The sequence below is a fragment of the Dama dama genome, chromosome 5, assembly GCF_033118175.1.
Source record: "Dama dama isolate Ldn47 chromosome 5, ASM3311817v1, whole genome shotgun sequence".
Taxonomy (NCBI): Eukaryota; Metazoa; Chordata; class Mammalia; order Artiodactyla; family Cervidae; genus Dama; species Dama dama.
The window spans coordinates 89940962-89959684 of record NC_083685.1 but is presented as its reverse complement, the minus strand read 5'-3'; the positions used below and the strand labels follow the sequence as shown (position 1 = coordinate 89959684).

General features: G+C 37.1%; 1 protein-coding gene across 2 annotated transcripts in view; it reads right to left on the bottom strand.

Moving 5' to 3' along the window:
• The window catches only part of NLK (nemo like kinase), a 122834-nt gene that overhangs the window by 38615 nt on the left and 65496 nt on the right, over positions 1–18723 (bottom strand). For both annotated transcript variants that reach the window (XR_009692948.1, XM_061142886.1), the window contains exon 3: positions 12086–12141. Coding sequence is in view for 1 of the 2 variants with exons in the window: in XM_061142886.1 (XP_060998869.1) it covers positions 12086–12141 (56 nt within the window). In the remaining variant the exon portion in view is untranslated. The remainder of the gene's footprint in view (positions 1–12085; positions 12142–18723) is intronic.

Below are 18723 nucleotides of genomic sequence, written 5' to 3'. Positions count from 1 at the left end.
TTCATTTTTACCCTCTAATAGTTGGGAAGCCTGGCAGCATTTCATTCCCCACCAGCTGGGAAGTTTTAGAGGTATATTTATTTTGTAATAGAGGTGAAAAGACTAGATTCTAGCTTTAGATTTTTTTTTTTTTTTGGCGTCACCTGAAACACAGGTGTTTCAAAGAGCTGGTGTGAATAAGTTGTTCCTACTATAGCAACTCTCTTCAAAGCAGAAGGAAAAAAATTCCAACTGTGAGTTGGAACTTGAAACAGTTCTTTTAAAACAACCTCAGGATTTGCACATACACTACTGCTGCTGTCATCTGAGTTGTGTCCGACACTTTGTGACCCTATGGACTGTAGCCCGCCAGGCTCCACTGTCCATGGGATTTCCCAGGCAAGAATACTGGAGTGGGTTGCCATTTCCTCCTCCAGGGGATCTTCCCCACCCAGGAATTGAACCCACAGCTCCTGCACTGCAGGTGGATTCTTTACCACTGAGCCATGGGGGAAGCCCTAAAATACATTAAGGCCAAAGTAATCTTTATGTAGCCATGAAGGGACTACTACTTAGGAGATGCGACTACTATTTTAGGGCATAACAGGGGAGTAGTCTTTGTGCAGAGTCATAGCCACTGGACCACCAGGGAAGTCCCAAGGTGAGTGGTTGTGGGATGATAGGTTGAAGGAGGAAATTATGTCTTTCTAATTAATAAGAAGAGTTTGGTTAAGGTAATGGAAAGAGGAGTAAGAAAGCCATAACGGGGATGCAGTCTGGATGGAAGGCTTGGGGGTGCCAGCGAGATGTATACAGAATATATTTTCAGGTTAAGAGGAGACCAGGTAAGAGAATATGAAGTACTGAGGTTGACAACCCATTCCTCGTTAACAGTTCACATCTTATTTAAAAAAACAGCTCTCTATAAACGGGCTAGGTAGTTACTGATCAGCCACTATGAAAATCCATTTGTGATGAGGACTTGCTAATACCACTTGTTCATAGCTGGCTTGGTGCACTTTGCATCACAAAGTCCATAGGAGTTTCACTTAGTTCTCCTTTATCTATAAGGCCTTTCCTTACTACTTTTTTGTACTTGTTAAGTGCCAGGTACTGTTCTAACTATCTATCCCAATTTATTCCTCAAAATAACTCTGTAGGGTGGTTGTTGCTCATTTGCTGAGTCATGTCCAATTCTTTGCAACCCCACAGATTGCAGCACGTCAGGCTTCCCCGTCCTTCTGCATCTTCCGGAGCTTGCTCAAACTCATGTCAATTGAGTCAAGTGATGCCATCCAACCATCTCATCCTCTGTCGTCCCCTTCTCCTCCTGCCTTCAATCTTTCCCAGCATCAGGGTCTTTTCTAATGAGTTGGCTCTTCGCATCAGGTGGCCAAAGTATTGGAGCTTCATCATCAGTCCTTCTAATGAATATTCAGTACTCATTTCCTTTAGGATTGATTGGTTTGATCTTGCAGTCCAAGGGACCCTGAAGAGTCTTCTCCAATACTACAGCTCAAAAGAATCAATTCTTTGGCACTCAGCCTTCTTTATGGCACTACTAAACATTTTCATTTTATTAACCAGGAAATTGAGGCACAGAGAGGTTAAGTAACTTGTTCAAGAAAACACAAGTAAAAGGCCAAGCTGGGATTCAAATCTAGGTTGTCTGGTTCCATGCTCTTTGCCACTGTGATAGATTTTCTATTACCTCAAGCTAGCAAGAATGCTGACAAGGTTGGCCCTGGACTGATCAAAAGATTTTGAAATAAACAGAAGATAGGGAGTTTGTTCCCATTTCATGACACGACAGTCACTGAATTCAAGACCGCTCTTGTCAGGCAGCAGAACTAACTGACGATGAGAGCATGGTAAGCAGAAGGAGCAGAGAATGGGACTGATTTTAAGAGTGCTGTTATTTAGGCTCTGACCAAGAACAAATATTGGAGGAGCCACCAAGGTTTTGAAGGAGAATAAAGGGAGATACTTGCTTGTCAATTTCCTAATATAATAATCCTGCAATGATGGTCAATTTTCCATATTCCCATGTTTGAGCCTGCCAATCAGTCTATGACTTAGATTGTTTCCACCTCTCAGACAAGAGAGAATAAAGGTGATTCATTACCCAGCTCCTAGAGTCAGTAAGAACCAGGGGAGTTTATAAACTATTACAAATAAATGATTGCTATAGATAAAGGTTATGCAAATGTCATAAGAAAGCATTACTATATAAGCACTTTAATAATAGAGAGTTAATCATTCTGGACAGCTCAAGGTGTGCATATGTGTGAAAATCTGTGATGTGGTCTTATGTTAAAAACTACCCTATCAGGTTAAAAAACTCTCACCATCTAAAGTTCAGAACTACAGTGGGTTGACCTGCCTGCTTAACTGAGGTCTGAGAACATGTGGAAAGAGCACCTGAGGTTGTGTGAGAAACTATTAATGATGTGTTAAAAAGCTTTCCGAAAGCAAAGTAAGGGTATTTAGCTGGTTTAGCTGAGTTGGGAGAAGAAAATGGAGAACACAAATTATTTCCTCCAGAATGAATATAGACAGAAAGCTTTGAAAACACAATTTTAATCCCTGACTTTAGATATTAAAAAGTGGGCAATTCTTTCTTCCACTTCATACTGGACAAAGACCAACACTAAACCAGATTATAAAAAATAACTCTTGCAATATTAAATATCAAGTAGGAGACATGTTGGCCAACAATTTAACAACCATTAAAAAAAAAAGTCTTCCATCTTCATGCAATATAAGTTAGAACAAATATGAAGATCAGGTGACTTTTCCAAAAAGACACAGTGAATTTTTGGTTTAACGGACTATAGTATGTAGATACCCAAGTTTGGTTCCTGAAGCCACAGAGTCTCTTCTACGAAAAGTCTAAGAATGACAGTTAAAACATGCTTAAACTCATGTTAAGCACTAATTCTGAAATCCTGCCATTCCTGTTGGAAGGAAAATCTTATAACCATAAATACGAGAGACTTAAATAGGTATCATTTTCTTCACATTTTTTCTTTCAAAATCAGGTCCACAGAGGGAAATTTCAATTGAGATCTCAGACATGTAAATAAATAAAAATGAGGGGTATTAAATAGCATGAATAAGGAAAAATCTGGTTTTCGGATATTGTTGATTTCAAACAATGCTTTCCATGTGAAAGAAAAACAGCAATGCATCACAGAGAAAATTGCTTTCTCGTAACAAATGGTCAGCTCTAAATCTCATAATCTTTTTTGTAACAAAAAGCATGGGCGCCTTTGCAACTGGAAAAAAATTGGTGTGTGCTTCAATTAGAATCACTGACCTTTTCTGAAGCATGCCTGTGCTTCTCTATAGAAATCAATGGAATAAAAGGTCATGGTGTTAAAATGCTTGAATATAACAATCTTTCCTAGGCTAAGGCAAATTCCTCTTCTTTTTAAGGTAACTAATTTGTTGTATAGAATGTCAAGAATAAAAAAAATTAAAACCACCTTTAATTTGCAATTTTAAATTGACTAAAAAAAGTCAATTCTACCATGTGAAAAAAGGAAAAAAAAACAAAAACAGAAAACTGGAAAGCTATCATTCTACATCCTGTCATGGCCCAGAAGATTCCGTTCACTGAGTCCTTGTCACTAAAGCTATAACCACATATGCAATGACAGAAAAAGCATCCTAGAATATATATTATTTCAAACCTCAGTCTTTTCTTTTCAAAGTGCCCTACAGAAGGCAAAGGCAAGTTTCTGCATCTGTCAAATGTTCGTAGTAGAGCCTGGGATTACTAATCTTTTGTCATCATAGCCCCACAAAGCAAATAAATGCAGAGATACACAAACCCAGACAGAGGGATGGGATGGGGAGGGACTTGGGAGAGGGGTTCAGGATGGGGAACACATGTACACCCATGGCGGATTCAGGTCAAATGTATGGCAAAAGCAATACAATGTTGTAAAGTAAAATAAAGAAATAATTAAAAAAAAAAAAAAGAGCCAAGGAACAGAAGCAGAATTAATGACCAAAACAGTCACTACTTTTTCTGGACATAATATATATATTTGAGAGAAGAGTCTCTCCCCAAGTTGAGAAACATTTTATTTCTCCAATTTTTTTTAATCAATGAAGAGAAGGGGCAAATTCTTCAATCCCCACTTAACCCCTTCAGAGGATAAAGATGCACATATCAGTCATATAAAATGCCTCATGCTTCTTACTGTCAATGGGTCCTCAAATTAGACCTATCCACCCTTTCTTAGGGCTTCCCTGGTGGCTCAGACGGTAAAGAATCCACCCGCGCTGCAGGAGACCTGGCTTTGATTCCTGGGTTGAGACAATCCTCTGGAAGAGGGCATGGCAATCCACTCCAGTATTCTTGCCTGGAGAATCCCCATGGACAGAGAAGCCTGGTGGGCTGCAGTCCATGGGTCGCAAAGAGTCGGACACGACTGAGCGACTAAGCACACACACCCTTTCGCAACAGGTCTGAAAAACTCACTTCTATGTCCAGATGATCTGGTGTCAAACGTCCTTCACCCAACAGAATTTGAGAGCAATTTACTCCAGTCTGATCTACTGTAAAGCTGCAAGAATGATGTCATTAAAACTTGACAGTAGACTGCTATCAGCAGTATAAACAACCACAAACAGCATTCTGAAGGGAGGACAAGCCTCTCAACATGCCAAGCTCCAGATGTTTCCTTAGTACACCTGCCCAGTACTACCCATCACAGTGAAATTCATTTTTGGTTGAAGATTTTAAAAGTCAGAGTTATTAAAAGGAATAGGGCAGAGAGGATTCAAAATATACAGAGAACAAAAATCTACAACAATCTGAGAGAGGTATATCAGAAGTCTGAGTATTTTCTATGGCAACTGGGAAGAGACGAAAGTTAAAACAATGGTCCATTTAAAGGGATCTGCCTCCTCTGTCAAGATATAAGATCTGCTATGTATCAAATTATATTTTAATGAAGTTGGGGAAAAAAGACATGAGTACCTTATTCACTTGCTCACAGTACCTACTTTCTAACATTTATGGAATAAATACTCTATCATGCAATTAGATGTACCACCTTTAGCACTGTTCCATACTGCTATTTAATTAGAATAGCTATACAAAAAGGGTTATATGGACCCACAAATAGAAACCAGAAACCGCCTAAAATTTTGCGAAAAAATATGGAAAGTATATCTATCCTGAAGTGAAGTGAAAGTTGCTCAGTCAAGTCTGGCTCTTCGCGACCCCATGGACTATACAGTCCATGAAATTCTCTAGGCCAGAATACTGGAGTGGGTAGCTGTTCCCTTCTCCAGAGGATCTTCCCAACCCAGGGATTGAACCCAGGTCTCCCGCATTGCAGGCAGATTTTTTACCAGCTGAGCTATCAGGAAAGCCCCATATCTATCCTACTAATACGCAATTGATCTCAAATGAATTGATATAGGAAAATGTTTTATTCTATGAAAATTTTAAGTTCCAGGTAAGTCCTCCAAACTCTTTTTTGTGGGAGAGGGAAGGAGGGCAGGGAAGTTTTCATACATAAGAAAATGTGGTTAGTATCTCTATTGTACACTTGATTACCCTGGTATTATAATTATTTCACAATTGTCGATCATCTCTTTTGAACCATGAACTCCTTAAGGGTAACAGCAATGGCCATTATACTTGATACTACCTGCTGGTACCTCTTTCCTGAGGGTAAAGTTCTAAAGTTAAGGCATAAAATGAACACCAAGTGTCACAAAAAAAAGTCACCTGGGAAGATACCATGTTGGAAACCAACATATCAAACTCTCATTAAATTCAACAGTATTGTATTCTCTGGCATTGGAACAGAGTGAGTGCTGTTTTCTTTGACTGAACCCCATATGAAACAGACGGCTTGTGTTAAGGGGTCATGCCACATAAAAGTACCTCTCTTAACACCAGTATCACACTCAGTTTGGTGAAATGCTCTCACTGTGGGAAGCCTATGGGAGCTGAAACTAACTGAGGGTACAGTACATATTGATTTCTGTCTCACACTCGTTCTGGAAAAGAAGGTAAATGAATGGAATTGGGCACAAACTGAATTCTCTTTTTTAACCATGTTAAATTCAGAAAACCGTGTTGCATATGTTTCAGTTTAAACACAGGACTGTGACTCCACCATAAGTTCAAAAACTCACTGTTCAGAGAATGAATGATGCAGAGATTTTGGGTGATTAACTCAAGGCAGAGTCAAAGGAAAATATCTTTAAACTTCTCACACTTGACTTTGAATTCTGCTTTTTCTACTGCTGATGCGTCAGCATAAAAATAACATTGGAATTTTAGACCTAAAAAATATATTCTCATTTTCTAAAGTTTAACAGCAAATGAATTAGGTGTTGACATTTTTAAGATTTAGTTAATTTGGCCATCAAAAAACATTTATAATGGATTTATATGAAGAGCATCAACATGATTTGGGTAACATGGTCTCCATTTAAAGAGCTGGTAAGTGGAGGAGTAAGTTGCCTTTTCTGCTACCTTTTCTAGACTATGGTTGGTCCCACACTATGCTCAAAAACCTCTTAATTCAGTGGTATTAAGCACATTCACAATGTTATGCAACTATCACCACTTCTGATTCTAGAACTTTCTCAACACCCGAACAGAAACTTTGTTAAGTTTATAAAATATACTTCTGATTCCGTCATTCCTCACCAAAAAAATCCTTCACTGGATTCTAAAATGCCTACTGAATAAAGATGAATCTACTTAGTTCAACATTCAAGGCCCTCCATGACTTGGCTCCAAATAGCTTAATTTCTCACTATTCACACATTCTAAACTCTAGTCATTCCCTAGAAGATGCTAATACTCCATCCATTTGGAATATCCATCCTCCTCAATGTTACCAATCCAAATCCTTCTCATCCTTCAACACTCAACTAAAATGTCTTTTCCTACATGAAATCTTCTTACGGTTTTTTCTGGGTGAGGCAATCTCTTCTTTTAAATCTTCTGACACAATCTACCATACGTAATAGTTATTTCTTTAGTTCTTATCTCACCCCACTGACTCAAGGGAGAACATTTTTCTTGAGCGAAAACATTAGGAGGCAGTAGTGGGTTAAGAGCATTCTTGACCCACCAGACCAGTCAACATGGATTCAAACCCCAGCTCTATCATTTTTGAGAGACCTTGATCAAGTTATCTACCTCTCTGGGCTATAGTTTCTTCATCTTTAAAATGGAGATAAGAGTGAAGTATTGACAATAATTCCTGACACACTAAATTTTTAAAAATTAAACAATTCCACAGGGATCAGTATTAATACAATGTAATGTTAAACATAAAATGTTAAACATATAACAGTGCTAAATGTTTGGCCACATGAATAAATAAAGCTGAGGAGATACAGACTAAGGTGGTTAAAGTTAAGAATTTTGCTGTTCTTGGATTGTTCTACCAACTTTTCCTCTGTTTTGCCTTTCTAAGTGTCTGTCTTAGGCTTCAGTGCTAAGGAGCCAGAAGTAGTGATGGTGGGTAAATGAAAGTTTTTGTTTAAAAACATCAAATGCTTTTCAAGTAATCAGCTTGGAAACTAAAATGGGAAAGAGTGAAAATCAGATCCTTAATGCTCTCAGGATATGTAGATTTTTTTCTATCACTGTACTTTCCGATCTATATTATTTATATGATTGTATGATCTACTAGATTACAAACCTGTTAAGTCAGACACTATCTTATTCAACAAATGTCTATTTAGCACCTACTATATGTTAGGTACTGTTCTAAGTGCTGGGAACACAACAGTGAGCAAAACAGAAAAAAATTCCTGGTTCTAGGAACATAGTTGATGCTTATGTTTATGGAATAAATGAAGAGGAAATTCTAACAATATGGAAATCTTCAAAATTCTTAAGATGTAGATTTCCAGTCCTCGCTGGTACTTTTGCTGCAGAAAGAGTGCACTTATATCTGCATTTACACATTTTATTTTGCTTGTTCTTAGCTTTTCACTGGCTCCTAAGGTTCCCTGAGGGTTACAGAGCTCTTTCATAGCACTAGGGAATTACATATTGTGTATATAAAATACAGTCTACTAATACTATCAATTAAACTATTGCATCTGGGAGTAGTTTATTCAATAGTATTACATTACTGCCTACCAAAGACTTTAACTGGCTGAAATGGATATGTAGGTTCCCTCACTGTCTTTATGACAAGAAATTCCCGTTTTAACATTGCCTGCACAAGCCAAACCTATTATTCAAATAGGGACACTTCTGAAAGTAAAAGGAGAAACTTATTAACACCAGGACATCAGGTAAAATCTAGGAGTCCTGGCAAACTGGAGCACACTGTCATCCCGTTAGACTTCTCATTTCTACTGGTTTTAGGCTGTAACTGTTTCTAGCACAGAAGACTTATACCATGCATATTCTTCTCCATAAAATGTTAAGACTGTGTTTCAAGTTAAAAAATATAATTTTTCTTAATTATTAGAGAATATATTTTTTGGTGGATATATTAGATTTTAAAACTATGAAAACACAAAAGCTAAAAGTTACCGAGGTCAGGGTAGAACTTAACTGCTCTTTTTAGACCCGATTCATCTGCTGAACTCTGTAGGGAGGTTTGTAAACAGTTATAATCTAGACACTGTCTTTTTAAAAGTTGTTGTAAAGAGTTATTTAAAGATGCATGGTCTTTCAAAACCCAAGCTAAATTTTTGGTGGGCACTGATATAGTCATTTTATTACAGTTCTAGTGAAAAACAGATGATTAACTGCATGATATACACGTTGACATTGTACACTTGATTACATCAAAATGTTCATAGACCTCAGATTTTCTAAAATGATATTAACTACTCGATTAGTTTTTAAAAAGGTCTTCTGGTTTAAAATATTGTCTGCTGAAACTTATATATGCACTATAACATCCCAATTTTCTAGTCTTAGAAAAAAGTATAATAATATGGTACTCTATGTTTAAGATTACTGAAGATTATTTCTTTCCCTTTATATATATTTTTGACTCCATAAATGGGCTCTCTTATTGATGAAATATCAGACATCTGTTAGATGCCTAGCAATATATGTATTTAGAACTTACCTAAAACAACAGAGCCTCCAAAATAGTTTCTTCAAAGCACAATTCCAAGATCACATATTTAAAATTCAAAATATTATCTATTCTAAAAGCCTTCAACTTAAAAAAAAAAAAAAGCACTGTCTAAAACCATGTTTAATGTATATGCCATGATTCTGAGATATTATAGAGGGAGCTACTGGTACAGATGGATAATGTATTACATTGAAATCAAATAGGAACTTGAGATCCTATTAATCATTCAATACTTTTGTGTTTTAGGCAGAAGTTTTCTTATTTTTCAGAGGGAAACTGAGGGAAATCTTTTTTTTTTTGCTTTGGCTATAACAAATTTATTTGTATTAAAAAGCACTGGACACAGAAAAGGTTCTATTTAGGATACTAGAAAAATCAGGCAGAGCACATATGTAACTAAGGCATTTCTTACATTTCTATTTAGCAGCTAAACGTTTCCATTTAGCTGTTCTAAAACACATAATTTCAGTATTTTTGTACCCCAAGCTTCACCATGTCTTCCTTATTAAAAAAAGTCTTTACAACCCTGTGGCAGCTATGGTTTAACTCTTTTTATATTAACAGGATTTATTTTTTTCCAAATGGCACAATCACTGAAAAACACCGTTTTTTCCATATATCATTCTACATATACCTAAAAATTATATAACAGAAAAAAGAATACTGAGGTTTAGGTTTGAAGGTTTTTCCATTTGTAGCCAGCTAATAACTGTGAAAGCACAGGTGTCAATCTTTTAACCTAAAGGTAAATAAAGTAAAACATTTAAGTAAATGGTGTACTAGAGGGTTCCACAAATATTTCATGACAAAGGCTTCTACTATAAACATCTATGAAAGGAATTTCATAGAAACATTCTGCTAGCTAATGAAACGGCTGAAATCAGCTACCAACAGCTATTACATCACCTATGCCACCTATGGTTTTAAACCGTAACGGTGCTAAATTTTTGCTGCTCTGCAAGTATTTGAAATAAAAATGAATCTAGGATCCCCCAGACTCAAATTATGAACAATAATAATAATAAGCATTGAGAATTCCTACTTTTAATAGCATACATTTTAAAGGAATAACAAACCCAAGTATAAAAAATTAATGCCCGATATAAAGAATTCATGCTTGAACTATAAGACAAAACAGACAAGGATATAATGAATTAGCTACATTTTCAATGAAGAAAATCTACAAATACTTGATATTTATTAAAAATACCCCATATTCATCAATTATCTCATATGAAAACATTCTTTCCCCACAGATGGCCTAAGTGCAATAAAGGGTTAACAGCAGCTCTGGGTTGCCCCAAACTTACACATTCCGTAAGTCTTCAGGACTGGCCTCTGAGAAATAACCTTTGAACTCTTGCAATATCCTGCCTCATAAGAATGTCTTAGCATACCTGATACTTTGGCCACACCAGATGGCTTATGCTAACAATGTGATTTATGGTGAACACCTGTTTTCGTTCACCTGGGGCCCTGGGCCAGCTGCATTAGTTCAACCTTTGGGTGAGAAGGGAGAAGGGCTAGAGACTGAGTAGCTAAGGTCAGTCCTGAAGGCTGCCTGACTTCCAACAAAAACCCTGGACACCGAGGCTGAGGTGAGCTTCCCTGGTCGATAACATTTTACTCCTGTGGTCACACACTTTTGTTGGGAGAATTAAGCACTATCTGTGCAGTTTCACTAGGAGGGCACAACTGGAACTTTGTGTCTGGTTTCTCTTGGACTCTGCCTTATGTAGCTTTCTCCTTTGCCGATTTTAATCTGTATCCTTTTGCAGTAATACACTGTAACCATGAGTAGAACAGCTTTCCTGGGTCCTTGAGTCCTTTCACCAAATCATCAAACCTGACAGTAATCTTGGGGACCTCTAACACACCTGTAAATCCAGTAAAATTCTTATTTAAAAAGAAAATTTCCTCATTTCCAAAGAGGCAGAAATGATTTTACACACTCACAGGAATGCCTTCTAATATATGGATTCCCTTCCCACCAACAGAAAGGATAAATAAAGGTGGTGGCTCCTGGCCAAACATAGAAATTTACTTGTGCTGAATGAAACAAGTACTGTCCCCCTCCTACCAGCTTCCTTCTTTTCTTCAATCAGGAGCCACGTTATCACCAGAAAGTCCAGAAATGGAATCATTAACGCTCTTACTCAGTTGCTACTACTAACCTATAGCTGAGAAGAAGAAAAACTTTCTCAACCCATCCTTAGGTTAATTTTATATACTTAAAAAAAAAAAAAAAGATTTCTTGCAGCATGTGGGGCTGAACTGGGGTCCCCTGCATTGCAAGGTGGTTTCTTAACCAATGAACCGCCAGAGAAACCCCTAATTGTTTATATACGTTTAAAGAAAAGGTGTGTCAGAACCATCTTACCTGGCCCAAGATCTCAGTTTTGAACACTAAAAGGTATACAAAGACACTCTATCAGCCAGGAGCTGGTCAAAGGTCAGTCATTTCTTGAGAATGTGTAGGAGTAGGGTGCCCCAAGTTCAGAGTTAACCCTTTACTGCACAGAGGGATGCATTCCATAAAGGACTGGTAGGTTGAAGTAACACCAAGAATTACAGTATTCAAGAGCTCTCTTTATTTTTCACCTTACCCAAGTGGTTAAAAAAAAGAGAGAGAGAGCAGTATTATCTTCTTGACCAACTGGCAATTGTTGTATAGTGACAAAGGACTTGCCCAAATTCTGTTACAACACAGCTGCCTCAATGGTTTCATCAGCAAAAAAGGAATAGCAATAACCTATCTCACAAGGCTGTGGGGATGAAGTGAAACATCTATTCAGAAGTCTTGTTTTGTGGTATCACCACTCAGGATATATTGATAACGTTGAGCTTTTTCAGATACTTGGGATTTCACAATTACCTGGTTCTAGGTACTCAACCACTTCTGCAAGGAGGAGAATTAATATACTTCAAGGCATGAACCCCAGACGGTGCTAGTGGAACAAATTAATTAAAAAATTGTTCCCTTCTTTCACGTTCCCTGGTTAGGATACATTTCTTCAAAATAGTCAATGTGTGGAGGTTGGAGTATGTCAAGGGCAGAGAGTACCTGGGGAAAGGAAAAAAAAAAAAAAGCAAAATTTAGAGGGAAAAAAAAAAGAACCAAAATATGACATAAATGCAAAAAAAGTACTCTTAACTCATTAATGATTTCAGGCTTCATTATAATTGCCCACTGAGATGAACTAAATTTATTAACCAAGAAACACTGAAACATTAAGGTAGGCTTTGTAAAATTACTATCAAAGACAATTTTAGCTACACCAATACGAGAGAGGCAATTGGGATATACTACATGCTACCAGAACACCTGCACAGGAGAATGCTGGGAAGAAATGCCTTATTTCTAACAATCAGATTCGCTCTAAGAGCCTGAGAGCTCTACCTACCATTCATCCTTTACTCCTCTGTTCAAAAATGTTTACTACGTGTATTTTATCTGGTAGGCACTTTGGGAGGCTCTTCGGTAAAAATGATGAATAAAAATAACCACCCCACTCTCTCGACTAGGGGAGAGGAAGGCATTAAATAGTTAACAAAAACGGAGCTGTGACATTTATGATTATGAAGGGAAAAAGTACAGAGCAGTGGAAGAAAAAGCTTCCCTGAAGGAACACCAAGAGTTGCAGGGTGAATAGGAGTTGGTCAGGCAGTGTAAAAGCACTGAGGCAGGAAAGAACCTGGAGGATTCTAGAAACAGAAATGCCAGTGCCTATGGAACACAGAGGGTGGGAGGAAAACAGACCGGGAGAAAATAGAAGAGAAAGGCAAGAGTATATCACACAAAATCTCTTTAAACTACGGAAAGTGTTTTGGATTTTATTCCAAGTACAGAAAAAGAAGTCACTAGGGTGGAAAAAAAAAAGACTTTAAGGTACCTGAAATTCAAGTCCTTTATAAAAGCTGCATAATACCAATGTGATTTCTGCCATAGAAACATAACAAATAGGCCTTCTTCCCCTACCAACTGTCTACCAACTCCTTTAAGCCCCATCTATGATGTCACACCTAAGAATTCAAACCTATCTTGCCAATGAGAAATATCATGCTCAAAGGATTCAGAAGAAGGTATTTAACAGGAAATAAACTGTGTAGTACAAGTTCATATTTCCTGATCTTTAGTTTTTCAAGAAAAAATTTATTATGGAGAACTTCAAACATATAAAAGTGGGTAGAATAATATAAAAGAATACTCATGTAATCAAGACTTGGCCTTAGTAGTTATCTACATGTGACCTTTCTCCATTCATCTATACCCTCCACTCTCCCTGTATAATTTTGAAGAAATTTTCAGCTGTACATCAGTAAATATTTCTAAAAGCTAAAAACTTTTTAAAAGTACAGTGAACAAATCTGAAAATTTAATGTTTTTCAACACCATCAAATATCCAGTGCTCAGATTTCTAAATTTCTTATTTTTGGGGGGAAAAAAACATGTTAATCTAAATTAGGAGCTAAAGAGGATTTACACATTATGGTTGATGCATTATCTAGCAAGTTTTACCTATAAATTTCTCCTCTATTTCTCTTTTCCCCTTGCAATTTATATATGGAAGAAACTTTGCTCATTTTATTTTAGTATTTTTATTTATTTGGCTGTATCAGGTCTTAGTTGTGGTACGCACGATCTTTGATCTTTAGCATGTGAACTCCGAGCAGTGGCATGTGGGCTCTAGTTCCCTCACCAGGAATTGAGCCAGGTCTTCTGCATTGGGAGCACAGAATCTTACCCACTGGACTACCAGGGAAGTTCTTTGTTCGTTTTAAAGGTTATTATTATTATTTTTTTAGCCAATAATTTGTTACTTTATAAAGTTTTTAATTAAATGAAACCTCCTTTATTGAAAAAGCCTTCACTCACTTAGGGCTTCCCTCATAGCTCAGTAGGTAAAGAATCCGCCTGCAATGCAGGAGACCCTGGTTTGATTCCTGGGTCAGGAAGATCTGCTGGAGAAGGGATAGGCTACCCATTCCAGTATTCTTGGGCTTCCCTTGTGGCTCAGCTGGTAAAGAATACACCTGCAATGCAGGAGACCTGGGTTCGATCCCTGGGTTGGGAAGATCCTCTGGAGAAGGGAAAGGCTACCCACTCCAGTATTCTGGCCTGGAGAATTCCATGGACTCGCAATGAGTTGGACACAACTTTAATACCAGTTAAGTATAAAGGTTTTTAAATAGTTTAGATGTTTATAAAGAGTATCCTTAGTTTATAAGGAATATCTGTATTTCCTTTCTGAATTAAAATGTTTATACTTGGAAATTTTGGTATAAATGGAAAATAACAGATTTTCCAGTTTCTTCATAGAATAATTTTTACCATATGAAAGATAAATTACTTCATTTCTATATTTTTAAACACCTATAATTAGCTGGTGTCACAAATTCACATAAATTCATTTCTCATTATGTGATAGAACAATTTTTAACATGAATATTTGATGCTTTGAGGAAGGCAGTTAGAAATTAGTGTTTTACTTGACATCTTTTGGACTCTAAGCTCTGTATCTGAACAACATACATCCTGTCTTGGGGGGAAACAGAATGCAGTGAGTGACAGCGTCCATTAGACAAAGCTATTTTACACTTCAAATCTATCTGCTATAATTAGAGGTTATCTAAAGGAAAGTGACAACCATACATTTTAAACCTTGATAGAGAAGAATGAGGCTTTCTTACTCCAAATTTGAGGAGGCTTTCTGTAGAACAGCCATATAAAATAGGGTTAGACATATGCACCAAAGCATTTAGCTGTGGTTCTTGGCTTTGAAGGTATAATACTTTAAACTCTATCTGGAATTTTTTAAATGCCCATTGTCTTATATTCCTGTTCTTTCTACTTCAAAGTGTTTATCAGATGACAGCATTCAGTGTGTTTCCAGGTGGCAAAAACAGTGCTTAGAGATGATTCAGGAATCTCAGAAGTGATGTAAATGAGTTAAGTGAGAAGGAACATTAGCAGAGTTTCAAACCCCAGACTTCATGACTGACTCACTACTTAAACAGTCCAAGTCCTTCTATAACCCCTCTATTATTTATGGGAATAAAGTATGTGAGATTAGCCTTATGATGTAAATAGGAGGTCACTTGTAAAAAGTCAAAGTATCCCAAAATACCAAGGACTCAAGACTCTGAGGATCTCAAACACACAAAAAGCAAGCTGATTTGTCTAATTAAAAAATAAACTAAAGCTCCGTCCTGAAATAGTGGTCATTACCAGTGTCTCAGCACATTTCTCAAATCTTTTAAGAGTTGGACAAAAGCTCATTGTGGTAGCTGCTTTTCAGAATTTTAACCTCTGTGATGTTAGAAGATTCCCTAAAATTGGTTACATTAGTAAATGGTTTAGTGGTATTTTTTTTTTAGTTAACCCTTTATCAATAAAACAATTGCTGTAAATAATCTCAATCCTAAAGGTAAAGACTAAAAATTTAACTGTTTGTGGAATTCAAATTTAATTAATTCAAATTCCAAATTTAAGCAAAGGAGCTCCCACCGCCTCTTCATTCTCTCACCTACCCCCACCCCCAATAGATTTTAAGTTGTTTAAGGTAGAGAATGTTATTTTTTTGAGCTGTAACATATAGTAAAATATACAAATTGTAGTGTATAATCTGAATAATTTTTATACACATAAAGTATATAACATGACAAATTTTTATTCCATGGTTAAAAGCTAGATCAAGAAATTAAGGATTTCAACATCCCAGAAAGCCCCCTTGCTCCTTTCTAGTCAAAACCCATACCTGCTCAGAGGTTACCACTATTCTTATTTCCATCACCCTGGATTCCTTTTGCCTATCCTTGAACTTTACGTAAATTAAATCATAAAAAATCAAGTCTTTTGTATATGGTTTCTCTCATTTACTGTTATGTCTGTGAGATTCAACCATGTGTGAATCTTCATCCTTTATATTGATGTGTAGGATACCATCATATCAAGGGAATATAACACAAAGTATTTATCCAGAGTACTGCTGGCAAACTTGGGGGTTGTTTCTAAATGCTATTATGAATGAAGCTGCTATGAACATTTTTGTACATGTCCTTTGGTAGATAATATGCAATCATTTGCCTTGGGTATATCGAAGTGAACTGCTGGGTCACTGGGCAGGTGTATATTTAGCTTTAGCAGAAACTGTGGCAGAGAACAACCAATTCTGACTCCGAGTTGAATGTTTCTTTGACTTGCTGTTCGTTGCTGTTGTTATTATAATCATACATAAACAACTTGTCTTAGAGGACCCTGGCCTTCTGCCTGACTGTTAAACTAAAGTGCTTTTGTTAGTTCGCAGAGATAATCTGACTCTGCCTACTGTGAATGTTTGCAAGAGATTAACACATCTCTTCCACAAGCAGGCCATTCCAGTAGATGTTTTACAAGACTGATGGTCTTTTTCACTTTACTCCCTCACTGCCTCTCCCTCTCTGTTCTGCCTTTTGACTTTAGTTCCTCAGCACTTTTCTCTTTGGTTCTATAAAAGAAACTGGCATCTAGATACCAAGAAGATGGTTACTTTGAGACATTAGTCTGCCATCTTTTTGGTCAGTCGGCTTAAACTTGTATTCCTTGCCTCAGCACCTTGTCTCCCAGGAGCAGAGCAAGCTTGGACTCAGTGACAAATTACCAGTTTTCCTAAGTGGGTTTACAAATCTACATTCTTACCAGCAACAATAAGCTTCAGTTGATTCACATCCTCGTCCACATTGGGTATTGTCAGTCTTTCACTTCAGCCATTCTGGTGGGTACATAGTAGTATCTCACTAATCTTAATTTACATTTCCCCAATGACTAACAACTTTGAGCAATTTGTCATAGGCTTATTAGCCATTTGGTTATCCTATTTTTGGTGAAATTCTTAAGTCTTTTACTGATGGGCAAAAATTTTTGATTTGGAAGAGCTTTTTATAAGATATATAATGTTTGGATACAGAATTTACAGTCTGAAAAAACATCAAGTAAAATATTTATTTCTAATGGTTTTCCTCAAATGCTAAACATTTATTTAAAAAATTGTTCTATCACATAATAAATTCTGGAAACAAGTTTTTTGCTGGATGATGTCTGACATCTGTCTTTTCTCTCTCTTAAACTTCTGTGCTGCATATACTTAGTCGCTTCAGTCATCTGACTCTTTGCAATCCTATGGACTGTAGCCCACCAGGTTCCTCTGTTCATGGAATTCTGTCCAAGAATACTGGAGTGAGTTGCCATGCCCTCCTCCAGGGAATCTTCCCAACCCAGGGATCGAACTCAGGTCTCCTGCACTGCAGGCAGATTCTTTACCATCTGAGCCACCAGGGAAATCCCTTAAACTTCTGATGAGCATCAATTTTTAATGTTAATAGTGTCCTAGTTAACATTTTTCAAAAAAATGGTCAGTGCTTTACTTGTCTAGTTAAGAAATCTTTGCTTATCTCAAAGTCGTGAAGACATTTTCCTATGTTTCATTCCAGAAGCTTTGTTATTTTACCTTTCACATTTAAGTCTCTGATCCATTTTGAATTAATTTATGTATATGTCATGAAGTAGATCTCTTTCATTGTTCTTGTTGTTATGGTTCAGTTGCTAAGTCGTGTCTGACTCTTTTGCGACCCTATGGACTATAGAGCCCATCAGGCTTCTTTGTCCATGGGATTTCCCAGGCCAGAACACTGGAGTGGGTTGCCATTTTCTTCTCCGGGGGATCTTCCCCACCTAGGGATCAAACCCTTGTCTCCTACATTGGCAGGTGGATTCTTTACCACTGACCCACCAGGGAAACCCAGATTTTTTTCAAATGGGTATCTAATTGATTTTGGTTTATTGGCATGGCCATCCACTCCCCTCTGGATTGCAGTGGCACCTATCTTATAAATCAGGTGAACACATACATGTATGTCAGTTTATAGACTCTATTCCATTTATCTGTCTATCCTTGTACTGCCTTGATTATTATAGCTTCATATGTTTCAATACTTGGATGTCTGAATTTGTTTAACTTCTTCAAGATTGTCTTGACTAGTTTAGGTCTTTTCCATAAACTTTAGAATGTTTGTCAATTTCCAAACACACACACACATAAAACCCTGCTGGGATGCTCATTGGGATTACATTGAATATATGGCTCAACTTGGGTAAAGCATGCATATTAACCACAGTGAGTATTTCAGTCCATGAATACAAGCTACTGTATTATTATAAATGCATCAAGAGTACCACAAAATTTAGGCACAGAGCAAAAAAAACCCCAAATCCACTAATAAGTAACCTATTCTAAGTATCCTTTGCCCTTTCATACTCCTTAGCAGCAGAACCATTAGCATTAATAATGTCTGCAGCCAAATAGCTTGTCGGCATTCAGAGAAGGGTCCTATTGGTATGATTCTTTCCTACTTATGAACCCAGAGAGGCCTTGTTTGAGTTCAGTCAGACTATACAAAGGAAAACAAATCATTCTTCTTTGCTTTCTCTACCTCCTCTTTGCCCTCCTCCACTCCAGAACTAACAGGTTGGGAAGAAGTAACTCCAAGATTTCATATTTTTTCCTGTCACTTTCACTTTCACTGAGGTTTTCCTGTCACTTTCACTCACTCACTCACTCTTCAATAGACTGTCTACCTACCGTGTGATTAGTGCTGTTACCTAAGGACA